The sequence below is a fragment of the Schistocerca gregaria genome, chromosome 4, assembly GCF_023897955.1.
Source record: "Schistocerca gregaria isolate iqSchGreg1 chromosome 4, iqSchGreg1.2, whole genome shotgun sequence".
Lineage (NCBI taxonomy): Eukaryota > Metazoa > Arthropoda > Insecta > Orthoptera > Acrididae > Schistocerca > Schistocerca gregaria.
Window position 1 is genome coordinate 312266247 of NC_064923.1, and position 21040 is coordinate 312287286.

The 21040-nt window shown below is 39.7% G+C and overlaps 1 protein-coding gene across 1 annotated transcript in view; it reads right to left on the bottom strand.

Annotated features, from left to right (window-relative positions):
* The window catches only part of LOC126267703 (uncharacterized), a 109445-nt gene that overhangs the window by 20867 nt on the left and 67538 nt on the right, over nt 1-21040 (bottom strand). Inside the window, exon 4 of the mRNA XM_049973006.1 lies at nt 12933-13034. Coding sequence (XP_049828963.1) covers nt 12933-13034 — 102 coding nt within the window. The remainder of the gene's footprint in view (nt 1-12932; nt 13035-21040) is intronic.

Here is a 21040-nt window from a genome sequence, read left to right on the forward strand (position 1 = left end):
AGATGTAGAAGTGCAAAGATGAGGAAGTGTTGGTGCAGGCGCCGCGGAGCTCACCGAGAGGAAGGTGCTCCTCTCTATGGCGTAGATGCCGCCCGCGGTGAGCGTGAGTCGCTTCATGGCGCGCGCCATCACCACGAGCAGCGCGCGCCGGCACCGCGGGCTGGTGTCCGGCCAGCCGCAGTCGTACGCCGCCTGCGACACCGCCTCGCTCTGCCAACACCGAGCAATACACTGCAAAGCGTGGCGGCCACTTAGCGCTGGCTCGTACAGATTTTAAAGCAGAGACACCGCTTACGAAAATTCTTGCATAGTAAGGGAACATACAAAAGGAATTGAACTTTCTGAGGATTCAGCAGGTGCAACGTAGGAGTTTAAGTGCGACAGCTCGCGCACAGTCAGTACGATCAAGTGACACAAACTGATGTAGCTGTAGAAGGTGGCGAGGGTGCTTGGGGAGACTCGTGGTTTATACGAGACTAACATTACTATAATAACATGGAGAACAGAACAAGTAACAAAACTGTCAGTAGAGGAACAAGTTCAGAAATGGTTCAAATGGCTCTGAGCACTGTCGGACTAAACTTTTGAGGTCATCAGTCCCCTAGAACTTAGGACTACTTAAATCTAATTAATCTAAGGACATCACATACATCCATGCCCGAAGCAGGATTCGAACCTGCGACCGTAGCGGTCGCGCGGTTCCAGGCTGTATCGCTTAGAACCGCTCGGCCACTAATGCGGCGAGAGGAACAAGTGATGAACATCACTACAGAGCGTGCGCGCATCAGTGTCTGTGTAAAATAGACAGACATATTGTGTGTGTGTGTGTGTGTGTGAAAAAGAGGGAGAGAGAGAGAGAGAGAAAAGAGAGAGAGAGCGCTTCAGTTTTGTCTTACATTGTCTGATTTTATATTTTATCATAGTTCTATCACAGCGGACAACAAGGTTTCACAACAGAGAGCTGTATATTGATTCATTATTTATTATTTCCTTCGCTTCCACTATGGCCTTCTGCATGTAGTACTTGTCTTAAATTGCTAGAAAATTTCTGTGTGTTGCACAACGACTGCCTGGATTGTCTGTCAGTGGAGCGTGATATGTATCCCCCATGCTCTGGCTAAGCCATACCTCCGCAATATCCTTTCTTCCGTGAGTGCTAGTCCCGCAAGTTTCGTAAGAGATCTCCTATGAAGTTTGGATGGTAGGAGATGAGGCCGTGGCGGAGGTAAAGCTGTGAGAGTGGCCCGTGAGTCGTGCTTGGGTAGCTCATGAGGAGAACACAGCAAGTGCCATAACCCAATTTCCCAGAAACTTTGTCCAGTGGAAGAGGAGTCAAATTAAGTGGCGACGTGTCTCGGCTCATCCGTAGATAGTCGACTGTTTCTAAAAAAACGATGATCAAACTTCTTGAGTTTTTTCCAGGTACCTTACGTGCCTTTTACATCGCTACAGTGGTTAGCGTAAAGACTTCTTAACTTTGTGGTCCATGTTCCAAATATGATTACTACTTTTGTTTTTCTTTTGCATTTATATATCCACACCTGTAGAAGATTACGAATGTTTTCCAGCGTATATTGATATAAGTCAGATGAACGAACTCAAAAAAATTAGAAAATTATTTGAAATTGTTATCAATGAAATTGCTGTAGTGTATCTGGAGCCATAATCAGTTGCAAGAACCAGTTTTCGAAAAAGTAACCTGTCACGCAATGTCTGCCACAAGATTATTGCCAACGCGCGAAAACGTCACGAATGTAAACAAAGGTCACTGTCGCAACACTGCCTTCGCGCGATGCTTGTGGTGTTCGGAATATCTGTATTTTAGTTGGACCACGATGGCTGTGACAAGTGGAACATCAGCGACCTTGGCGGGTTAATGTATGGTGCGGCATTATGGGAGGAAGGATAACTGGCCCCCATTTTATCGACGGCAATCTAAATGGTGCAATGTATGCTGATTTCCTACGTAATGTTCTACCGATGTTACTACAAGATGTTTCACTGCATGACAGAATGGCGATGTACTTCCAACATGATGGATGTCCGACACGTAGCTTGCGTGCGGTTGAAGCGGTATTGAATAGCATATTTCATGACATGTGGATTTGTCGTCGAAGCACCATACCACGGCCCGCACGTTCACCGAATCTGACGCCCCCGGATTTCTTTCTATGGGGAAAGGGGAAGGATATTTGCTATCGTGACCCACCGACAACGCCTGACAATATGCATCAGCGCATTGTCAATGCATGTGTGAACATTACAGAAGGCGAACTACTCGCTGTTGAGAGGAATGTCCTTAAACGTATTGCCAAATGCATTGAGGTTGACGGACATCATTTTGAGCATTTGTTGCATTAATGTGGTATTTACAAGTAATCACGCGATAACAGCATGCGTTCTCAGAAATGTTCACAGAGGTACATGTATCACATTGGAATAACCGAAATAACGCGTTCAAACGTACATAAGTTCTGTATTTTAATTTAAAAACCTATCTCTTACCAACTGTTCGTCTAAAATTGTGAGCCATATGTTTGTGACTATTACAAAGCCATCTATCACAAAGCGAAAAAAGTGGTCCAACTAAAACATTCATATTTCTTTACGTACTACACGAATACGTGACAAAAATGGGGGTTCCTATTTTTTTAATAAAAAAACGCTGTTGATATCCGTTTGTCATATGTCAGCGCCGTCTAGCGGGCCAATCATAGCGCCATCTGGTTTCCCCCTTCAAGCTAGACGAGTTTCGTTCTTTGTAGTTTTTTTCGTTTGATGCTTATTTCGTTGAGATATTTGGCCCGGTCACTATCAATGGGCCACCCTGTATATGATAACTTTTGAACATTATTTAGGTAAATACATCGTTCGTCCTCTATCAAAATCTTTCATTTGCTAACTATGCCTATCAGTAGTTAGTGCCTTCAGTAGTTAGAATCTTTTATTTAGCTGGCAGTATTGGTGTCCTCTTTATTGCAGTAGTTCGAGTAACGAAGATTTTTGTGAGGTAAGTGATTCATGTAAGGTATAGGTTATTGTTCGTCAGGGCCATTCTTTTCTAGGGATTATTGAAAGTCAGATTGTGTTGAGCTAAATATATTGTGTGTCAGTTTAGTGATGATCAGAATAAGTAGAGAGAGAAATGTCTGAGTACGTTCAGTTTTACTCTGCTGTCTCTTTATTAAATAACGTAGAAGTTACCAGCACAGTAATTTATAATTTTCCGAAGGCGACGTTTCATATGTCGACCCTTAGCCGAGGATACCTCTCTGGAATCTTCTGATTTTTTCTTGCAATTCGTGTAATTAGTGTAGTTATTGTTTATTGCTACCCCGTAATTATAGATTTTTTTGTAGTTTTTTAGTTGTAGTTTTTCATTGTTGTACTGTAAAACAGTGGTGGCATGCATGTAGATTTGCACCAGATATTTCGCAGCTGTGCTTACAATTAATCAGATATTATTTACAGTGCTGTGTTAATGCGATTTCTTATTTTAATCTTCAAATTGTGCTTTTCTGTGTTGTCGTGTGAAATATTGTGACAATTATGCCGTGTGAATAACGTAATACTAGACTCCAAAGTAAACTGAGAAATGACAGTGATGACGAGAGTAGTGTGTTAGCGCCACCATGTAATGAATTAACTTATGTTCAACATATTAATTTCGTAATTGTGCATAGGTAAATGGAGCGGGCTGCAAATAATGGTGTAGACAATGAAACAGCTAGTGAACATGGTAGTATTGTCGGTCGATCGGTCGGCAACAGCTCGCCCCAGGAACCCGAAATGACAGGACACAATCTTGAAAATACCGTAGATTCAGGTTTTGCGTCCTCACCTTTTTCTCAATTAATACAAGACTTACTCTCTGCTTTTCAAAATGTGAATGTTGCTGGTGCAAATGCACTGCCAAAAAGCACACAGGAACATGTTGCAGAGACTAATACATCGTTATTGCAATGCATGCAACGAATGGAACAAAACCAGAAACAAATGGGGTAACAGCTTCAAAAGTTAGACGCAATGGAACAAAATCAGGAACGAACAGAGCAAAAGTTACAAAAGTTAGACACAATGAAACAAAAGCTTCAAACGTTAAACACTGTCGAGCAATACCTTGTACAACTACATGAATATTTAATTGCTGAGTTACTTAATATCGAATGGAAATGTCAAAACGTCTGTAACGACGTAATAAAACAAATTTGTGAGCGTTTTCGACCTATTTTTTCGCGGCATGAAAATGCATTACAGAATGACGAAGCTGCCATAAAAGAACTGCAAGCTATTGTTCATGAAAATCACGAGACCTTTCTGGCTAAAATTGAGTCAGTTGCATCTACCGATTCGGTTACGCAACTTACAAAAACTCAGTAGATGCTCTAAAACTTGGTTCAGAAAAACACATGGAGGAAATAAGTTCATTATCGGAGGAAGCAGCCGATCTTTCGGATAGGAACTCTAATTTATCTACAAAAAAGGTGATGATCTGAATGACACATGACCGGTAGCCTTCACTGACAAGGAAGAGTATGAACAAATTAAGAATTTTAAACAAAATCAGAATCAAATCAATACACAGTACAAAAGAGAAATCCGGTAAGTACAAGATCAGTTGACACAGGTAACACAAGAATTACCTATTTCAGAGGACACTCGTTCTCCAACACTGGAAGAGGGACTTAGAAATACGGAAGAGGCACAAAATAATAATACAGGACATTTCGGTAATTATGAAAGAAATTGTCAAGGTGCACGGAATTTTGAGATGGAGCCACCGACACGACGTAAGAATGACCGATATTCGACACATCGACATGGTGATTTTGACTATAATCTCTTCATTACTACACGTAAATTCAAAACATTTGAGAATTCCGGCAACGAAATTCATCCACAAGCATGGTTTCATCAATTCTCTCATTGTTTTCCTCCAAACAGGTCATTAGAGCACAGATTGGAACTTATGTGTGGTTACTTAGAGAATGAACCAGCTGTAACAATGCGATCGGTCATTCGCGAGTGTCATAGTGAAGGAAAATTTTATCATACCTTCCTCTTAGTATACTGGTCTCAGGCTACTCAAGACCGAGTAAGACATAACATCATAATGATGAAACACTTTGAACAATCTGAATTTTCCAGTCGCGTCAAAATATTTTGAAGACATGTTGCACAAGAATCAGTACCTGTCAAACCCATACAGCCCCTCAGAACTCATTCGCATTTGCTTAATCAAATTGCCTGAACATTTAAGACATATTATTTTGGCAGGACGTTGCAAAGACGACATGAAAGTACTTAAGGGACTGTTACAAGAATTAGAAATTGACACAGACAGTCGCGGGATGCAAAAACAGGAAAAAAATCTTTACCGGTCACGTCCGTCACAATCCCGTACCGACAGAAACAATAACTGGACACGAAAAGGCTATTCTTATATCGAATATCGTGACCAAAACAGACACCATCCGTATGACAACTGTTGGCAGAGTAATAATAATTACAGGTGAAGATCACCTCTCTGCAGTAATGACTATGACAGAGACAATCAGAGAAACAGACAATATGGGAACCAAAATAATCAAGGGAGAAAGAGTAAATTCAGACGCAACGGTCCACAACACAGTTACTGTTCAGGTAGAAATTCTCCAGCACTCCACTTAACCGACAAGAAAGAAACTACAGGAACTACTGACATGACGACAGTTGATATAATCATAAGAACAGAGCTGAATTTCATCAGAACTGGCGGGATTCAAACAGGGCAGGGCCCTCTCGGTAAGGTGAATTTGTAGAAGTTAGGTCTCCTAATCCCAGTAACCACGCGCACCAACAAACAGACAGTAGACAATGACTCGCACCGCAGGCAGCCACTTGCGCCCGCTGCCTCAGAGAAAAATAACATAGACGCTAACCTTGAGAAAAATTTGAGCATTCCTTACCGATGTATACCACATGATAATTGTGTTCAAGTTGAAACTATGCATACTAGGAAAATTAAAGGATTACACCACATTTCACATGTAAAACGGTTTACTGAGAAATAATCTTCTTTTGAACTTAGTTTTTGCCACAAAACTTTTCACTCCACGCTACTAGTGCGCTTTTCGCACTTAGAAACAGTTAACATGCGAAAATGTTTTGAAGTCAACTATCCAGGCAAGAACCTAGGGAACTTATTTAGACAGTAATTATGAACGCATTGTTACACTGAACAGATGACACAGAGTTATTGTGTGTACATTCTTGCTTGTTCATTGCACGATTATGTAACGACTATAAGGCTTACATATTTGGAACATACACCGCTAATGAGACTTTAATGCAACATTTTGTTTTACTTGAAAAGACATTCTGGATTTAAAGTACTTTCTGAGAGATACCAGATGACACAGTGGTTAGTTTATTTGACGCTGCACAATTATATTACGACACTACTAATGAGTGTCGCAACTTATATTGTTGCTTTTGCTTGGGATCTGTTTTATATCTGCACAGTTTTTCTGAATTCTTCCGGAAAGTAAAATATGTTTTAGCAATAACCTTTGTGGCATAGCTACAATGAGTCAGCCTTTTCGCAACACAACAGTATGTTACAGTACAGTACTTTCTTGGTCATGGTAATGTACATAATATCTAAGACATATATATACATGGCATTACACTATTGTTTATGACAAGGTAAGTACATTGACTTTTGCAGAACTTCGCTTACGGAGGACGATAATTACGACACTTGGCACCTTTTTACCGTTAAGTAATGACAGACATTATTTTACAGCAAGACTCACAGCTCAGCGCTACAGGATACGTATTTGAGTGATTAATTTTTGTACTTAAAATATTTTTTTTAAGATTTTTGAATTACAAAGATACAAACAAGGTTTTCGGTGATATATTTCATCTATTGCTGTAATCTGTAACACCTGATATTATATTTACATTAATCCTAAGGGGGTACACACCTACTTTGTGTACTAAGCGTGTGGCAAGCGCTAGGAGTCCTAGCTAATATGGTATTTGCTTATACAACTTTACACATTGGTACCATATTTCTCTAACAGAGAATTACACAGCTATCTGCTTATTTAACAGACAAACAAACATATTTTTTACTACATCAGTGACACATTTTTACTCACTTGCACTGTTGGATAACTTCACACTGACGAAATTGTATTTTGTCTGTACTTTTTGAAGTCTTCATGTTTTTTCGGAACCATTGTGATACTATGAGAGTTTTGAATTATGTATTTGGTATGGGATCATGATTTTTGAAGTATATTTGAGGTAAATTACTTTATTGAAACGAGCAGACAGAATTTTTTTAAAGGTTTTGAAATTATTGAAAAAAGCTACGGCGATTTTGAGATGTGATTCATGTGCTATGATGATATTATGACGACCATGTTGTGTATTATGCTGCTGAGTTATGTTTATGATGAATAAGATGATACTATATGAGGAATGTGATTACATGTTTATATGTATACAAATAACGAGAAGAGGTTAGGGTTCAAATGGTTCAGATGGCTCTGAGCATTATGTGACTTAACTCCTGAGGTCATCAGTCCCCTAGAACTTAGAACTACTTAAACCTGACTAACCTAAGGACATCACACACATCCATGCCCAAGAAAGGATTCGAACCTGCGACTGTAGTGTTCACGCGGTTCCAGACTGTAGCACCTAGAACCGCTCGGCCACTCCGGCCGGCAATAGGTTAGGGACACTGGTTTGTGAAAAGGATGTTGGAAACCAAGAATTGTACTTTAAGAGTAATGAAATGTATGTACATGCGTGAATGTATCACAATGCCGGTGGAAATTTTTTGACACTATTATATCGGTGGGATTTTATTCCTACACATTAGTAACATAAATTTTCAACCTGTGAAATTTTTATATGAGGCTGTCACTGTAGCAGAAACTGTTGTCGTAAATATTTCGGTAAGGAAGGTAAGTGACCTTAACGTAACACACTGTGGGCGCCCAGCTGCGTGACCGTCGCCTGGAAAAAAGCCATTAGGTGGAGAAAAAAGAGGCCATTAACTTCGATATTGACATTCCTTTGCAGAAAGCATCGCAAATATGACATGCTCATACTTGAAAACATATAATTACAGTTTGGAGCTTGTATTTTCTAATATTTAGTGAAATGCCTAATGAAATGATGAGAAACATTTTAAGCCTACTTTCATTCTAGTTGAGAGATTTTTTACTGCCTTATGAAATGTCATGCGGCTAGTCAAAGATATCTTTAAGGTTTGCCTTGTATATATTTGCCTGTTTTGTTTAATATCTAGTTTCTACCTGCACTGCAGCATTGGTTAAAATAAAATTTAATAGGTCTACTAATATCACTATTTTCTGTCTACAGATGCAGTAAATAGTAATTTTATGATCAACTTTCTTTAAAAAAAGGGAGCACAAATAGTCATTCTCTTCGCAGGAATTGCATACATAATTTTTTCAACAACTTGGTAACTTGTTTGGTAGAGTAAGTGTTTGTGATGCATCACTCTAATGTTCAAATATGCCACAGGTATTAGATATTTCCTATCTTTAGTACAGTACTGTTTCTGCTTGAGCTTTGTCATATTTAGGTATAAGTTATTGAATTTGCTGCTGCTGTTGCGAGGCATAGTGCTACTGAATTTCACTTTGTATTAATCTGTTAAGCCAGTTTTACTGCTGATTTATTTTTATTATCGCCGCACATTGGCTCATATTAGTTGTAATGATAGATTTACTTTGCTAATTTAGATATACTGCTGCTTGATTTGCCAATTTGCATTTTTTGTCATTGCTGTTTGTGTTAATTATTTTGTGCTGCTGCATTACCTCGTCCCATAGTTTATAAATCTGAGATCAGTAGATTTAAGTTCGCTTAAGAAGGGTAGGCTACATAAGAGAATGAGTTGTGATGAATTGGGTGAAATGCATTAACAAGATATAAGAAAAAGGTTTGGCAAAATAAAGTTTCATTTCACTGCACACGTTTCTGTTGGTCATAGTATATGCACAATATGTGAAAAGCTAAAAAAAAGGGGGGGGGGGGCTGCGGGTACATCCACGTGTGTTGATAGTTCAGCAAGGGATTGGTTAACAGCATTGCTGGTTCTAAGGACATTTCAAAAATTGTTTTTGTAAGTGCACAAGTGGCGGTTCATGGACTTGCTATATTAGTCGAAAGACACTTCGATGGTGATTTTGCACCTGCACATTCGCAAGGGATAGGTGCTAGCCATCTCTACAAGGACTACAGTGGGTCTGCACCTTTGATCGCCCACCAATAACATAATCACTACAATAAATACTGTGGGTCTGCTCTGTGATGACCTACCTACCAATATTCTTCAAAACGTCGACTGATTCTGCTGTGGGTTTGCTCTGTTGTGGCCCATTACCAGTCTATTTGTAAAACGTTAGCACTGTCTTTCCGTTGGAAGGACAGCACTACTTCTTCAAGATCGCATGGAAATCCACTACTTCCATATGCATTTTCTTTTACTGATCAGACTTTATGCAATGTAATTACTACTGTGATTAATGATCAGGACTGCCTTAATGAACAGTGGACAATTTTTGCTTTTGACCAACAGTGTATCAATAAGTGTATGCATCTGATATATTTATTAGCGTTAATATAGAAAGGTCATGCTGAAGGAGAGGGTGTTCCATGTGTGGGCGACCTCTTCGAATTCGAAACTCGTTTACAGCTTCTGTCTCACACACTCCGGCATAGTTACGTTTCACACCACCATGTTACACACTACAATTCGAAGCCTGCTAGCAGCAGAGGACTGCAAATATGTAGACATTAAGAATAAAGACGTCGAAAGTTAATAAGGTTTGTTTTATTTAAAAAGCTTTAAGTCTTCAGTACGCCCTTACAAAAATAAAATTAGTGTAAGGTTATAGTATTAAATCTTACGCAACAGGGTGTAGTCTCGGTAGGAAGGATTTCATTGGAAACACAACCTTACACAGTGTATAAGAAATAGTCATGCAGATAACAAGGAGGAAATGCTTGCATAAAAACAATGCCCATACCTGAAAATTACTGAATTATTAATGAAAGTGAGCGTTAAACATGTTTCGAGACACATTCCAACAAGCCTGTAAATAATAATTGAAATTTATTTTGTTAGACAATTGGGTGACATTGTCGATATTAGCAAACCTGTTGATGCAGTCGCTGTATCCTCGTGGCGATTTGATGTTATGGTGACACTATTAAATTGCAGATTTGTTTACCTATGAGGTTACTTGGTCTTTAATGTTTCTCGTGTGTAGCAGTAGTGAGCCATTTAATAAGTGTTTTGTTTTCTCTCGGCAGGCTATTCATTCTTGAGCAGGAAGAAGTGATTTTTATATTCAGCTATGGGGTCATCCAGTACTTGCTGTTGTGCATCTTCGCGTTACTGGGTGAAGGTCCTGAGCCCTAGTATTTGAATACGATGGAGGGTCGGAAAGTAGCGCTTAATAATTTTTTTCTCCGCTAATATTGCAGCTTGACTGCTGAAATTTCACGATGATATACAGAGTGATTCACGAAGATATGCAAATTTTTAAATATGTTATTCTACAAGTAATACTAAAGAAAAAAGTTCATATAAACATATGTCAGCTAATTTTTAGATACGGAGTTACGGCTAAATAAATATTTTCCTTGAAATGTAGCAACTTCGCTAATATGAAATCAGTGCAAAACTGTACGAGGTTTAAGTAAAGCGCGAGTACCACTTATTTTGGTGTAATTTGTCTAGTAAATTTAATAAAACATGTCCCAGACGTGTATCTGCAGTAGTCTTCCAGATCATCTAGAGAATTAATGGCGTAATTTCGTAATGTTTTTAATTTATTAACTACTTGACCCCATTTGTTTTTTAAACTGCAGGTAATTGCACAAAGTTTTCAACAGAAGTTATAGAGAATTTAATTTTGGAAAAATGATGGTAACAACGTTAACTGAAACTGTATGAATGTGTTAGATATTCTGCATTCATTAATACCGCAGCACACGTGAATTCATGTTGAACCATAAGAAATAAAGCTCAATGTTAAGTAAGTTGTACAGTGCACGTACAATTTTACAGCATATTCACGTGGGACATGTTTTTATTAGATTCACCAGTTCAACAACAACAAAATAAATCCAAATCATGCTTTGCTTTAACCTCATACAGTTTTGCGATGGCCTCATATTAGCAAAGTTGCTAAGTTTCAGGCAAAATCTTTTACTAGACGTAACTCTGTAACTAAACATTTGCAGACCTATGTTTATATGAAAGTTTTTCTTTAATTTTACTTGTACAATAACATACTAAAATATTTGCATATCTTCGTAAATCACCCCATAGTTAGAAGTTTGTCCAACAGAGGATATTGTGCTCTCATGTGCAACTCTAGCGAGAGAAGCCTGAACTATGAAACAAACATGGCGCCCCTGTTACCGCTTTCAACTTGTAAAGAGCAGCTCAGTGTAGTTCGATATTTGTGGGCTAAGGGGCATAAACCGAGTGAAGTTCACATGACTGTGCGTGGCTTGTATAGGGACGACTTCATGAAGCATAGCAGTGTCTCCAGGTGGTATTCATTCTTCCAAGAGCGCCTATAAACATCAGTGATTCATTAATTAACTATTCTTGACGCCTAAGAAAATGTATACTATCATTCAGACACTTCTTTTAATCAAGTAACACTGTAAATTTCTTTTCTCGTCGTTCGATTCAGTACCCATGCATTAGTTACCTGATCTACTATCTAATCTACAGCATTCTCCTGCAACATCACATTTAGAAAGCTTGTATTTTCTGCATGGCAGCACTGTGTATTGTCTTCGTTTTCTTTGCTGGGCGGGTGACCGAGAGGTTCTAGGCGCTACAGTCTGGTGCCGTGCGACCGCTACGGTCGCAGGTTCAAATCCCGCTTCGGGCATGGATGTGTGTGACGGCCTTAGGTTAGTTAGGTTTAAGTAGTTCTAAGTTCTTGCGGACTGATGACCTCAGAAGTTAAGTCCCATAGTGCTCAGAGCCATTTCTCTACGTTTTCTTTCAATAGAAAGATACCTGCAGAAAAGATTTGTTACCATTTACATCTATATTACACTAGCGGTCCGCTCCGACTTCGCACACGTAATACTAACTGCAAGAATCGGCCGGACGACTTGTCTGGTGTTGCGGTAATAAACTATATACACAAACCTTCCTCTTGAATCAGTCCATCTGTTAGAGAAAACCGCATCAATATTCCCACAGTAATATCTGAAATGAGTCTTATTTACAGACGGAAAGACAGAGCAGGTGAATTTAATATATAACATTATATTAATCTGCATCTCTTTTCGGGAAAGGTTTCCTTGTCATCGACAGTCTACATTCCATATAGTATATCCTCTACTTCGGCCACCGTTGCAATTTTGCTTGCCGTTAGCAAAGATTGTCTACCACTTTAAGTGTTCGATAGCGTCGGCTGATTTAATTCGAATACAATCTATTACCTCTGTTTCATTTTTGTTGATATTTTTTGTACAAGCTCTTTTCTAGATATTATTCATTCTGTTCCACTTATCTCCCTAGGCGAAACTTGCAGGTTTCTTTTCAGTGAACATCAATTCGTTTTCAAAATTACTCCTTGTTTCTTTACTGGTGCTCGCTGAACAAAACAAGGAATAGACTACTTGTACAAACATGTGTCACTTCCTTATCAACTAGAGCTTTTCTTTCATACACTTATCTCGTATAACTGCAATCTTGCTTTTGACTAATGTTCTGGCCTTTGCTTTGTATCCCTGATAACTTCAGAATATTTATCTACTGTGCATAACTGTTGTTACCTGTTTCACTTTCATAAACCAAAATTAACACGTTTTGCCGCCGTCTGACGACACTTCTCACGCTACAGCTAAAGCCATACACCGACCTGCTCCTGTACAGAGTGAGCTCCGAGGCAGTAGATGAGCACCTGAGCGCTGATGGTGGGCACGCAGGCCACGCACTTGAGCAGCGCGCCGCTCTCGGAGCTCTGTGAACACACAGACGAGGGATAATGAGCTAACAGTTCCACCAGGCAGGCATATGCCATGTTCTTTTTTTAAAAAATGTATTATGTCTAACATTTTTTTTTCCAGTAAGACAATTCTGTGGCATTACAGATCGATGCCACTCTCACCGGCGTATCACAGTTGGCAACAGAGGCGCAAGTTTCCAACAGACGCCGATAGAGGTCGCACGGGGACCTGGCGGATCCAATGACGCGTGCGTGCTGAGCCACGCCGTCAGCTGCTACACCTGCTGCCACGATACAGGATGGCCGGCAGCTGCTGTACTGTGTAGTCTGAGTCGATGAGAGCTGCTTCACTATTCTATAGCCAACCTCTCCTTACCATTGTGTACGAATTAGTGCGCAACACATTCTGTCCCTGAAATACTATACTGAAACACCTACAAAATATCTATCTACAACTACCATGACCATTTTGTTCCCTAGTTACACATTTCCTTACATGAACGAACACATGGAAGTCAGAGAGTATCAAATCTGTCAAAAATGGCGGATGTTCCAAAGATTCGTCGATTCGTGTTTTTCTACTCCTTCAGTTTCCCATTGTCAAAAGACTTTTTATGCATCATCTATATGATTTGACTGCATATCACTTTCTTCTGCAGTCCAGGGCACTTCCAGATAGCTCGCTTTTCCGGCTGGTCCCTAAACATTGTATAATGTTCACAGAAATTATTTGACCCTGTATAAGATAATTAATGATACCAGTCCATTTTGGAATTTATCTTTTTTCGCAAGGACACCGCCTTCGTACAGTTCTTTGATAACTGTTTCATTTGTAGTACAAAGTAATGAACGTAAGTCATACATATAGGTCGGACATATCTGCACAGAGTGATCTGTCATCGGTGAATAGGAAATCTCCTGCAGCCAAGACTGCTTGGTATTTTTATTTTATTTCGCGATGACCGGATTCGAGAGAATTTTTCTGTTGTCTTTGGGTCCACTATATACCAAACATAAAGTAGTTATGAGGAGAACTTATCACTGTGTGAATACTAGTGTGCATATAGTTTATATACCTTTGGGATTTCTTACTAACATGTATACATACCACCAATTCAATGGGAGCACTTTCCACTCATACTAAACGACACAAATTTCGTTTGTGAACCACATAAAAAATTTAAATTATATACTCTACTAGCTGAGTACTCAGGAGCTTAGGATAGCTAATAGAAAGAGCAGTTGTAGCCCCAGCAAATCACAAAAAGAATTAAGCGCACACAGCGTATGACAGAGACTGAATGTGACGTGCATCGGCATGTACTTATGTATTCAGCTTGCTGGTTGTTCGCTGATGATATGGCTAATTCGTCTTTAAGGAAAGGTCTTGTTTATGTCATCCATGCAGTGGTGTGCAAATCAAGGTATAATGTACTAGCATATATATATATATGTTCTGCCTATTCACATTAGACCTGGCATTTAGAACTGGCAGTATTTGCCTTAAGTTCATATCTATGTGGATGTAAAGTACCTCCTGCATTATATATGTATATTGGTTCCCATGGTTAACGACTCTCCAATGTCATTGATATAAGGATGGCAATTAATGACTGTCCAATATATTTCTGTAACATGTTAAGTTTCAATACGTGCACATGCATTCAACTATTGGCAGTTCACGTTATGGGTCATACTGCCGTAGGTAGTGGGCCCTGTCATTTCTTCATGTGACGAGCTTTGGACTGCGACTGCACCTTGTATTTGTTTATCTACACTCTTGGGCACACAGTTGGTGCAATATATATTTTATATGTTCTTTTTTATGTGTTAAACCAACCAACATGGTGTCGTTACCTATGAGTAGAAACTGCTCTCACTGTATTGTTTGCATGTATAGATGTTAATAAAAAACTCCAAAGACATGACACCACGCACATCCTCTACGACCTCACCCCCTTCCCACATCTTCTTCTTTTCCTTGAAAACATCTGCACCCTATACACCATCCGCCAACTCGATCCCCCACCGCCTGGTGTCTCCCTCCCTCTCCACCCCCAGCCCACTGCCACATATTTACCATTGAGTTGTGCCCTCTCTCCAATTCCACACCCTCCACCTACTTTCCCAATGCAGCTTCCAGCACCTACCCCTCCCTCACTATGAGCTTTGCCCTGATATGTACCGCTCCTACCAACTCTAACCACACCTTCCCACTCCTCCTCCTCCTCCTCAAGGTTCCCTGTCTCCTCCTCTTCCCTTCCCCTGAGCTGTTTTCCTCACTCCTACACCCCCCTTTCCCGTGCCCCCCCCCCCCTTTTGTGCCTCTCATGACTTTCCTTCCCTCATCATCTCCCACCACACCCGTCTCCTGCCTCTTGGTGCCCCCCCCCCCCCGCCCCCTTTTTCTCCTTCCCTCCCAACCTCCAGCCCCACCTCCCAATGCACCTTCCTCTCCCCTCATTTTCCCTCCTCTCAGGCCTCTCATCCCTCCGCAAGGCTATACCAGCAGCTTTTTTCTTTGTGTGCTCTCCATAGCTTACAGTGGTTTTTTAATATATATATATATATATATATATATATATATATATATATATATATATATATAAAAGCGAAATATCAATGACACAGGACCTCATGAAACGTGACAACGTTTCGCACTCAGTGCAGCTTGCCAGCCTGCGCTGGAAGTAATGAAAAGTACAAAATGTTTCCTGATAGCGATCAGGAGCTATTGCTAATATCCAATACTGTAGTTACTGCCTTTGCGAAAAGCTACATTGCGTCAAGCCCACTGTCGTTTGAAAGGCTAGACATGATGAACTTAGCGCGTAGTTATTGGTTCGAATAATGCAACACGTCTCACTCGTGATGAACTACTTGTTGGTTCCATCGTTCACTATTTTCAATTTTTGCTAAACTGCTCACCCCTTCTATACTCAGCAGGTGTGTATCAAGATTTAGCATGTAATCTACTCTATCTGATCAAACTTATCCGGACTTCCATAAAAGGAGCGGATTTGGCCATTAGACTTCGCAAGAGGCAGTCGCGCCAGTATAAAAGGAGCCGGGTAGTATTCCGTAGTGAATAGAGAGGCAGTAGTAGAAGAATGGATCGGCCAGGAGATCTCAGCGACTTCGAACGTGGACAAGTCATTCGATGTCCCCTAAGCAACAGATCTGCCAGGGATATTTCAGCCTTTCTAAAACCCCGATGTTGGCTTTTGGTGACGTGATTCTGAAGTGGAAACGAAAGCAACAACCCTAGCTAAATCAGGCAGACCTCATATGCTGAGGAATACTTACCTACGAGTTTCCCGATGCTGATTGTAAAAACAACTAGCGAAATCAGGACGAATCACTTGTGAGTTAAAAAGTACTACCAGCAGTCCAGCTAGCTCAGAGACTTAGTGTACAGAGTTAAAAAGTACAGTGATTGAGGTGCTCCTGATGAGGCACACTCCTCTGCAGCCAGGGCTGAACCGTGCTCGACACTGTGCAAAGAGCGACGCTGCTAGACAGTGTGTGACTCGAAACGAGTGATTTGCAATGATAAACCAGACTGCACTCTCTGGAAATCAGACAGAAGGGTTTCTGTTTGATGAATACCTGGAGAACCTTACCTACCGCCATGCATAGTGCCAACAGAGAAACACGAAGAAGGTGATATGGAAGCGATTCTCGCGCATAGCGCGTGGTCCCCTTATTGTGCGCCAGGAAACGCTAAATGCGGAAAGATAACAAGAAATTTCACTGCATTATGTACTGCGTACAGGCGACGAAAACACCGAATACTACGATGACGTCAGCATGACAATGCATCTTATCGTGAACTAACATCTGTGATACCTTTGTTTGTAGACAACAACATTCCCTGAAATGGACTGGCCTCCTCAGAGTCCCATCTGAACCCAATGGAACAGCCTTTGGATGCATTAGAACGTCGTCTTCGCTCCAGATCCCAACATCCAACCGAACTACCTTCTCCAGAGGGAGAATGGGCTCCCATTCCTCAACAGAAATTCAGAGTCGTCATTGCTATTGTCCCCAGCGGAACTCAAACCATCATAATGGAGCAGGATGGACACCCCTCACATTAATGTCTACTAATATATGTCCGGAAACGTTTGATCAGATATTATATGTATTACAAACCGTGATTTATTTGTTCACATTGCATCGGTAGTAAGACACTCATCTTTTGAGGGAGCGCTACGTCTTCTCGCTGGGAACGTATGTCTCATCATCCTAAGTGTGTGTCCAGCTGCACAGTCTTGTGGGCCGCCAAAGGTCCAGAACTGTAGCCGGTTTCTTCCTTCGGGGCTGTCTTTGTACTGACGCATCGTCTCTTGCTGAATACCTTGCGACCCACTTTAGACTGCGTCGGGCCTCGTTTTTATGTGACTACCTTCGGAACGCATAAGGAGCAATCTGAAGACATCCCCATCTACCTCACCCTTCGCCTTGCCGAAAAGTATGATGAACCTTTGACTGGGAACTGCTTCAGGTTTTCGCCTCACGATGCAGCCCCAGGCCCTGATCCCATTCACAATTATATCATCCAACATCTGTATTTATTTGTCTTTAAGGTGTCTTCCATTCGCAATGGAGGGACAATATCATCGTCCTTATTCTTAAGCATGACAGAGACCCACTATCTGTCGACAGTTACACCCTCATTAGCCGCACCGGAAGGAAGGGACAATCCACAACCTACCGTGTGGTTATGTTGGAAATGGCAATCCGACAGACTTTTTCTAATCGTAAATACCTCACTGCAGTCTTATTTCACCTACATGTGTCATACGACACCACCTGGTACCATCAGAGTTTACTTACCCACAATCAATGAGGTTTTCGAGGCTCCCTACCGACTTTTTCCGTCACTTTTCATCCCACCGGCTGTTACGTGTTAGAACTGGTGCTACACTCAGCTCCCCGGGATCCAATAGAACGATGTCCAGCCGGATTCTGTGCCGAGAGTTAGGCCCTTACTCTTCGCCATCAAGTAAATTAGTTAGCTAGTTCAATGTTCCATAGGTCATTTAAACGTTTCCTTTATCGGAATGATGTGGAACAAATCAGTTTACAGGATAGGCATAAATTATTAATGTTAATGTTAATGAACACATTAATTTTTAGTCCTACTCAGGCAGCTACACTTAAAAATGTTATAATTTTTTGTTTATTACAGGCTACCAGTTTTTAAACAGAAACTCGTCCATGGAACAGAAGGAGTTACCAAGAAGAAATGATTTGAGGTTAGATTTGACACTAGTTTTGCTACCTGTTAGAGATTTTATGTTATTGGGCGAATGATAAAAAACTTTCGTTGCTGCATATTACACTCGCTTCTGGACCGTTGATAGCTTTAATGATGGGTAAGATAGGTATTTATTCCCACCAGTGTTGTAGACATCGACATCACTGATTAAAGTTCTTCTGGGTATTATGCCGCGTCGTTGCTAAAAACTAACTTTATTATTGTTGTTAGTTTTTAGAAATGACGCGGCATAATACCCAGAAGAGTTTTAATCACTATGACACTGGCCATGGAAGCTTACGTTCTTAAATCGACACCACTGTTCGCAAATTTAGATGGACTCTTTGTGAAGAATCTCATTGGCGACTATGTGTGTTGTGACAGTGCGACTTAAATTTCTAGCTCGCTGAAAAGGACATGACGTCTGTGGGTGAACACTATGTATTATCCTCACTGCTCTCTTTTGTACAATCGATACTTTCCTCCTAAGTGATTAATTGGCTCAGAAAATTATTTCATATTACATTACTAAGTGGAAATATCCAACGTATGTCTTGAGAATGAATTGTTTGTTTTCCAAGACAAGCAATTACATGAAGATCAGAAGTAACTAAATTTAAATGGTTGAGAAGCAAGTAATATGCTATTTCTAGTTCAACTTTTCATCAATATGTACACCAAAAGATTGTAAACATTCTACCCTATTTACTGATTCCTGATCAACTGCTACTGCTACATTAATTTTTGTTATGACTCTATTGTTTGCACACAACTGATTTGCGGAAGTCCATGTTCAGAAAACCATTTAATAATTCTTTCAAAAAACCGTTAACAACCAGTTCTGTTGCTCTTCTTCTATTTGGATTCACTATAACATTAGTATCGCCTACAGAGAGCACTAATTCTGCTAACTGAATATTCAATGGAAGCTTATTCTCTTGTGTAAGGAACAGGAGGGGACACAAAACTGGACCCTATGGGACTCCTTTTGTGATTTCTCACAAGCCCCTAAGGTTTTCTATGCCCTCCTACATTATTTGAATTATTTAGCACAAATTTTTCAATTCTGTTTGGTAAGTATGTTTCAAATCAGTAGTGTGTAAAGCCATCAATTCCACAAAGGAGTGTAATATGGTCTACACTGTGGAAAGGTCATAAAAAATATCAAATGGTGAATTTTTATTATTTAACGCTTGTAATATTTGATGATGCACTTGTAAATAGCATCCTCAGTCGAACAAACCTTCTGGAATCAAAACTCTGATATTCTTCTACTTAAACTTGAGGCCACATTTGAGTACATTACTTTTCCCAGTATTTCTGAAAACGATCTGAATAAGGAAACCGAATGATAATTATTTAGGTCTCTCCTATCACCTCTCTTCTGAAAAGGTTTAAGAATTGCTTATTCTAAACCGTCTTGAAAAATTTCATGTACCACTGATGCATAAGATATGTAGCTGTTGACATTACTTATTAAAGTATAAAAACCTTTGAGAATTCTGTTTGAAATTCCATCAATATCAAGGGCAGTAGTTTTATGAACGATTAATTTCAGTGAAGGGTGCTGGTCCTACTTCTAGTTGTTTCACGTTATGTGAGATGACGTCTTTAGTATATTCTTATGCTACTTCAGCTGAACCACTTACTCCTATTTTTGCTGCTTCGTTTAAAAAGCGGTTTTAAAAAATACTTGCAACTTCCAAATTATCCATCACAACTTTTCATTTAATTTAACTGCTATGGTATCTAGTACATTGACTAGCTGCCTTGTCTCCCATTTCACAATATCCCATATAGTTTTAATGTTATAAATGGCATTATTAAATTCTATCCGAACGAACATAGTTCTTGATATTTTAATAACTTTCCTTAAAGTATTATAGTGCATTTTGGAGTATTCAAGGAATGTTAGAGCTTGACTTCTTCTGGCCTTTGTATAAATTCCTTTGGTTATTCACATCTTATACATTTTTCTTAATGGGCCTTCTGGATAACGTTTTAGGAAAGCTACTTTTACATATTGACGAAAATTTACTATGGAATATAGTGAAACTGTCATCAGCATCTCTTTCTATTTATGGATATCTCATCCCATACCATCTTAATTTAGTCTACGCATTAGTAAGTTTCACAGTTTTATATGAACCTGGCTCAGGGCTGTCAGATATTATACTGTTTATTCCATTAACTGTGCATCATGATCACAAAATACATTAACTTTTTCTGCACATTAATTGTTTCAGGCTGAACATTGCCTATAATAATGTTAGCAGTCAGTGTCCTATAATAATGCTGCACACAAGTTGGAAGATTAACCACTGAATTAGGTTGAAACACACAATGATTTTAGTTCATTTTTCATGTCCACGTCTTTTTAATAAATCTGCATTTAAATCTCTGCAAAATACTAAATGTTTCTTCTTCTCTGTCAGGTTGCTCAATAATGCTTCTAGATTTTTCATCAATACGTGAAAGTTTGCTAGAGGGGACATGTAGACTGTTATAATTACTAGAAGAGAATTCTGTTGTAACAGCTCACTGGCACATTTAAAGTTCTGATCTAAACAAAAACTATTCGTTTGTAACGTGAAATGATGCCAGTCTATCATCCCTGAAATTTAACTTCTTCATCCCTGTAATTTTGAGGTATTCTGTGAGGCATAGAATCTATCACTTTAGAATTTTCCACATCGTCAAAGCATACAAGAAGCTCATCTATTTTGTTTCTCAATCCCCTAATGTCTGATGAAGCAAA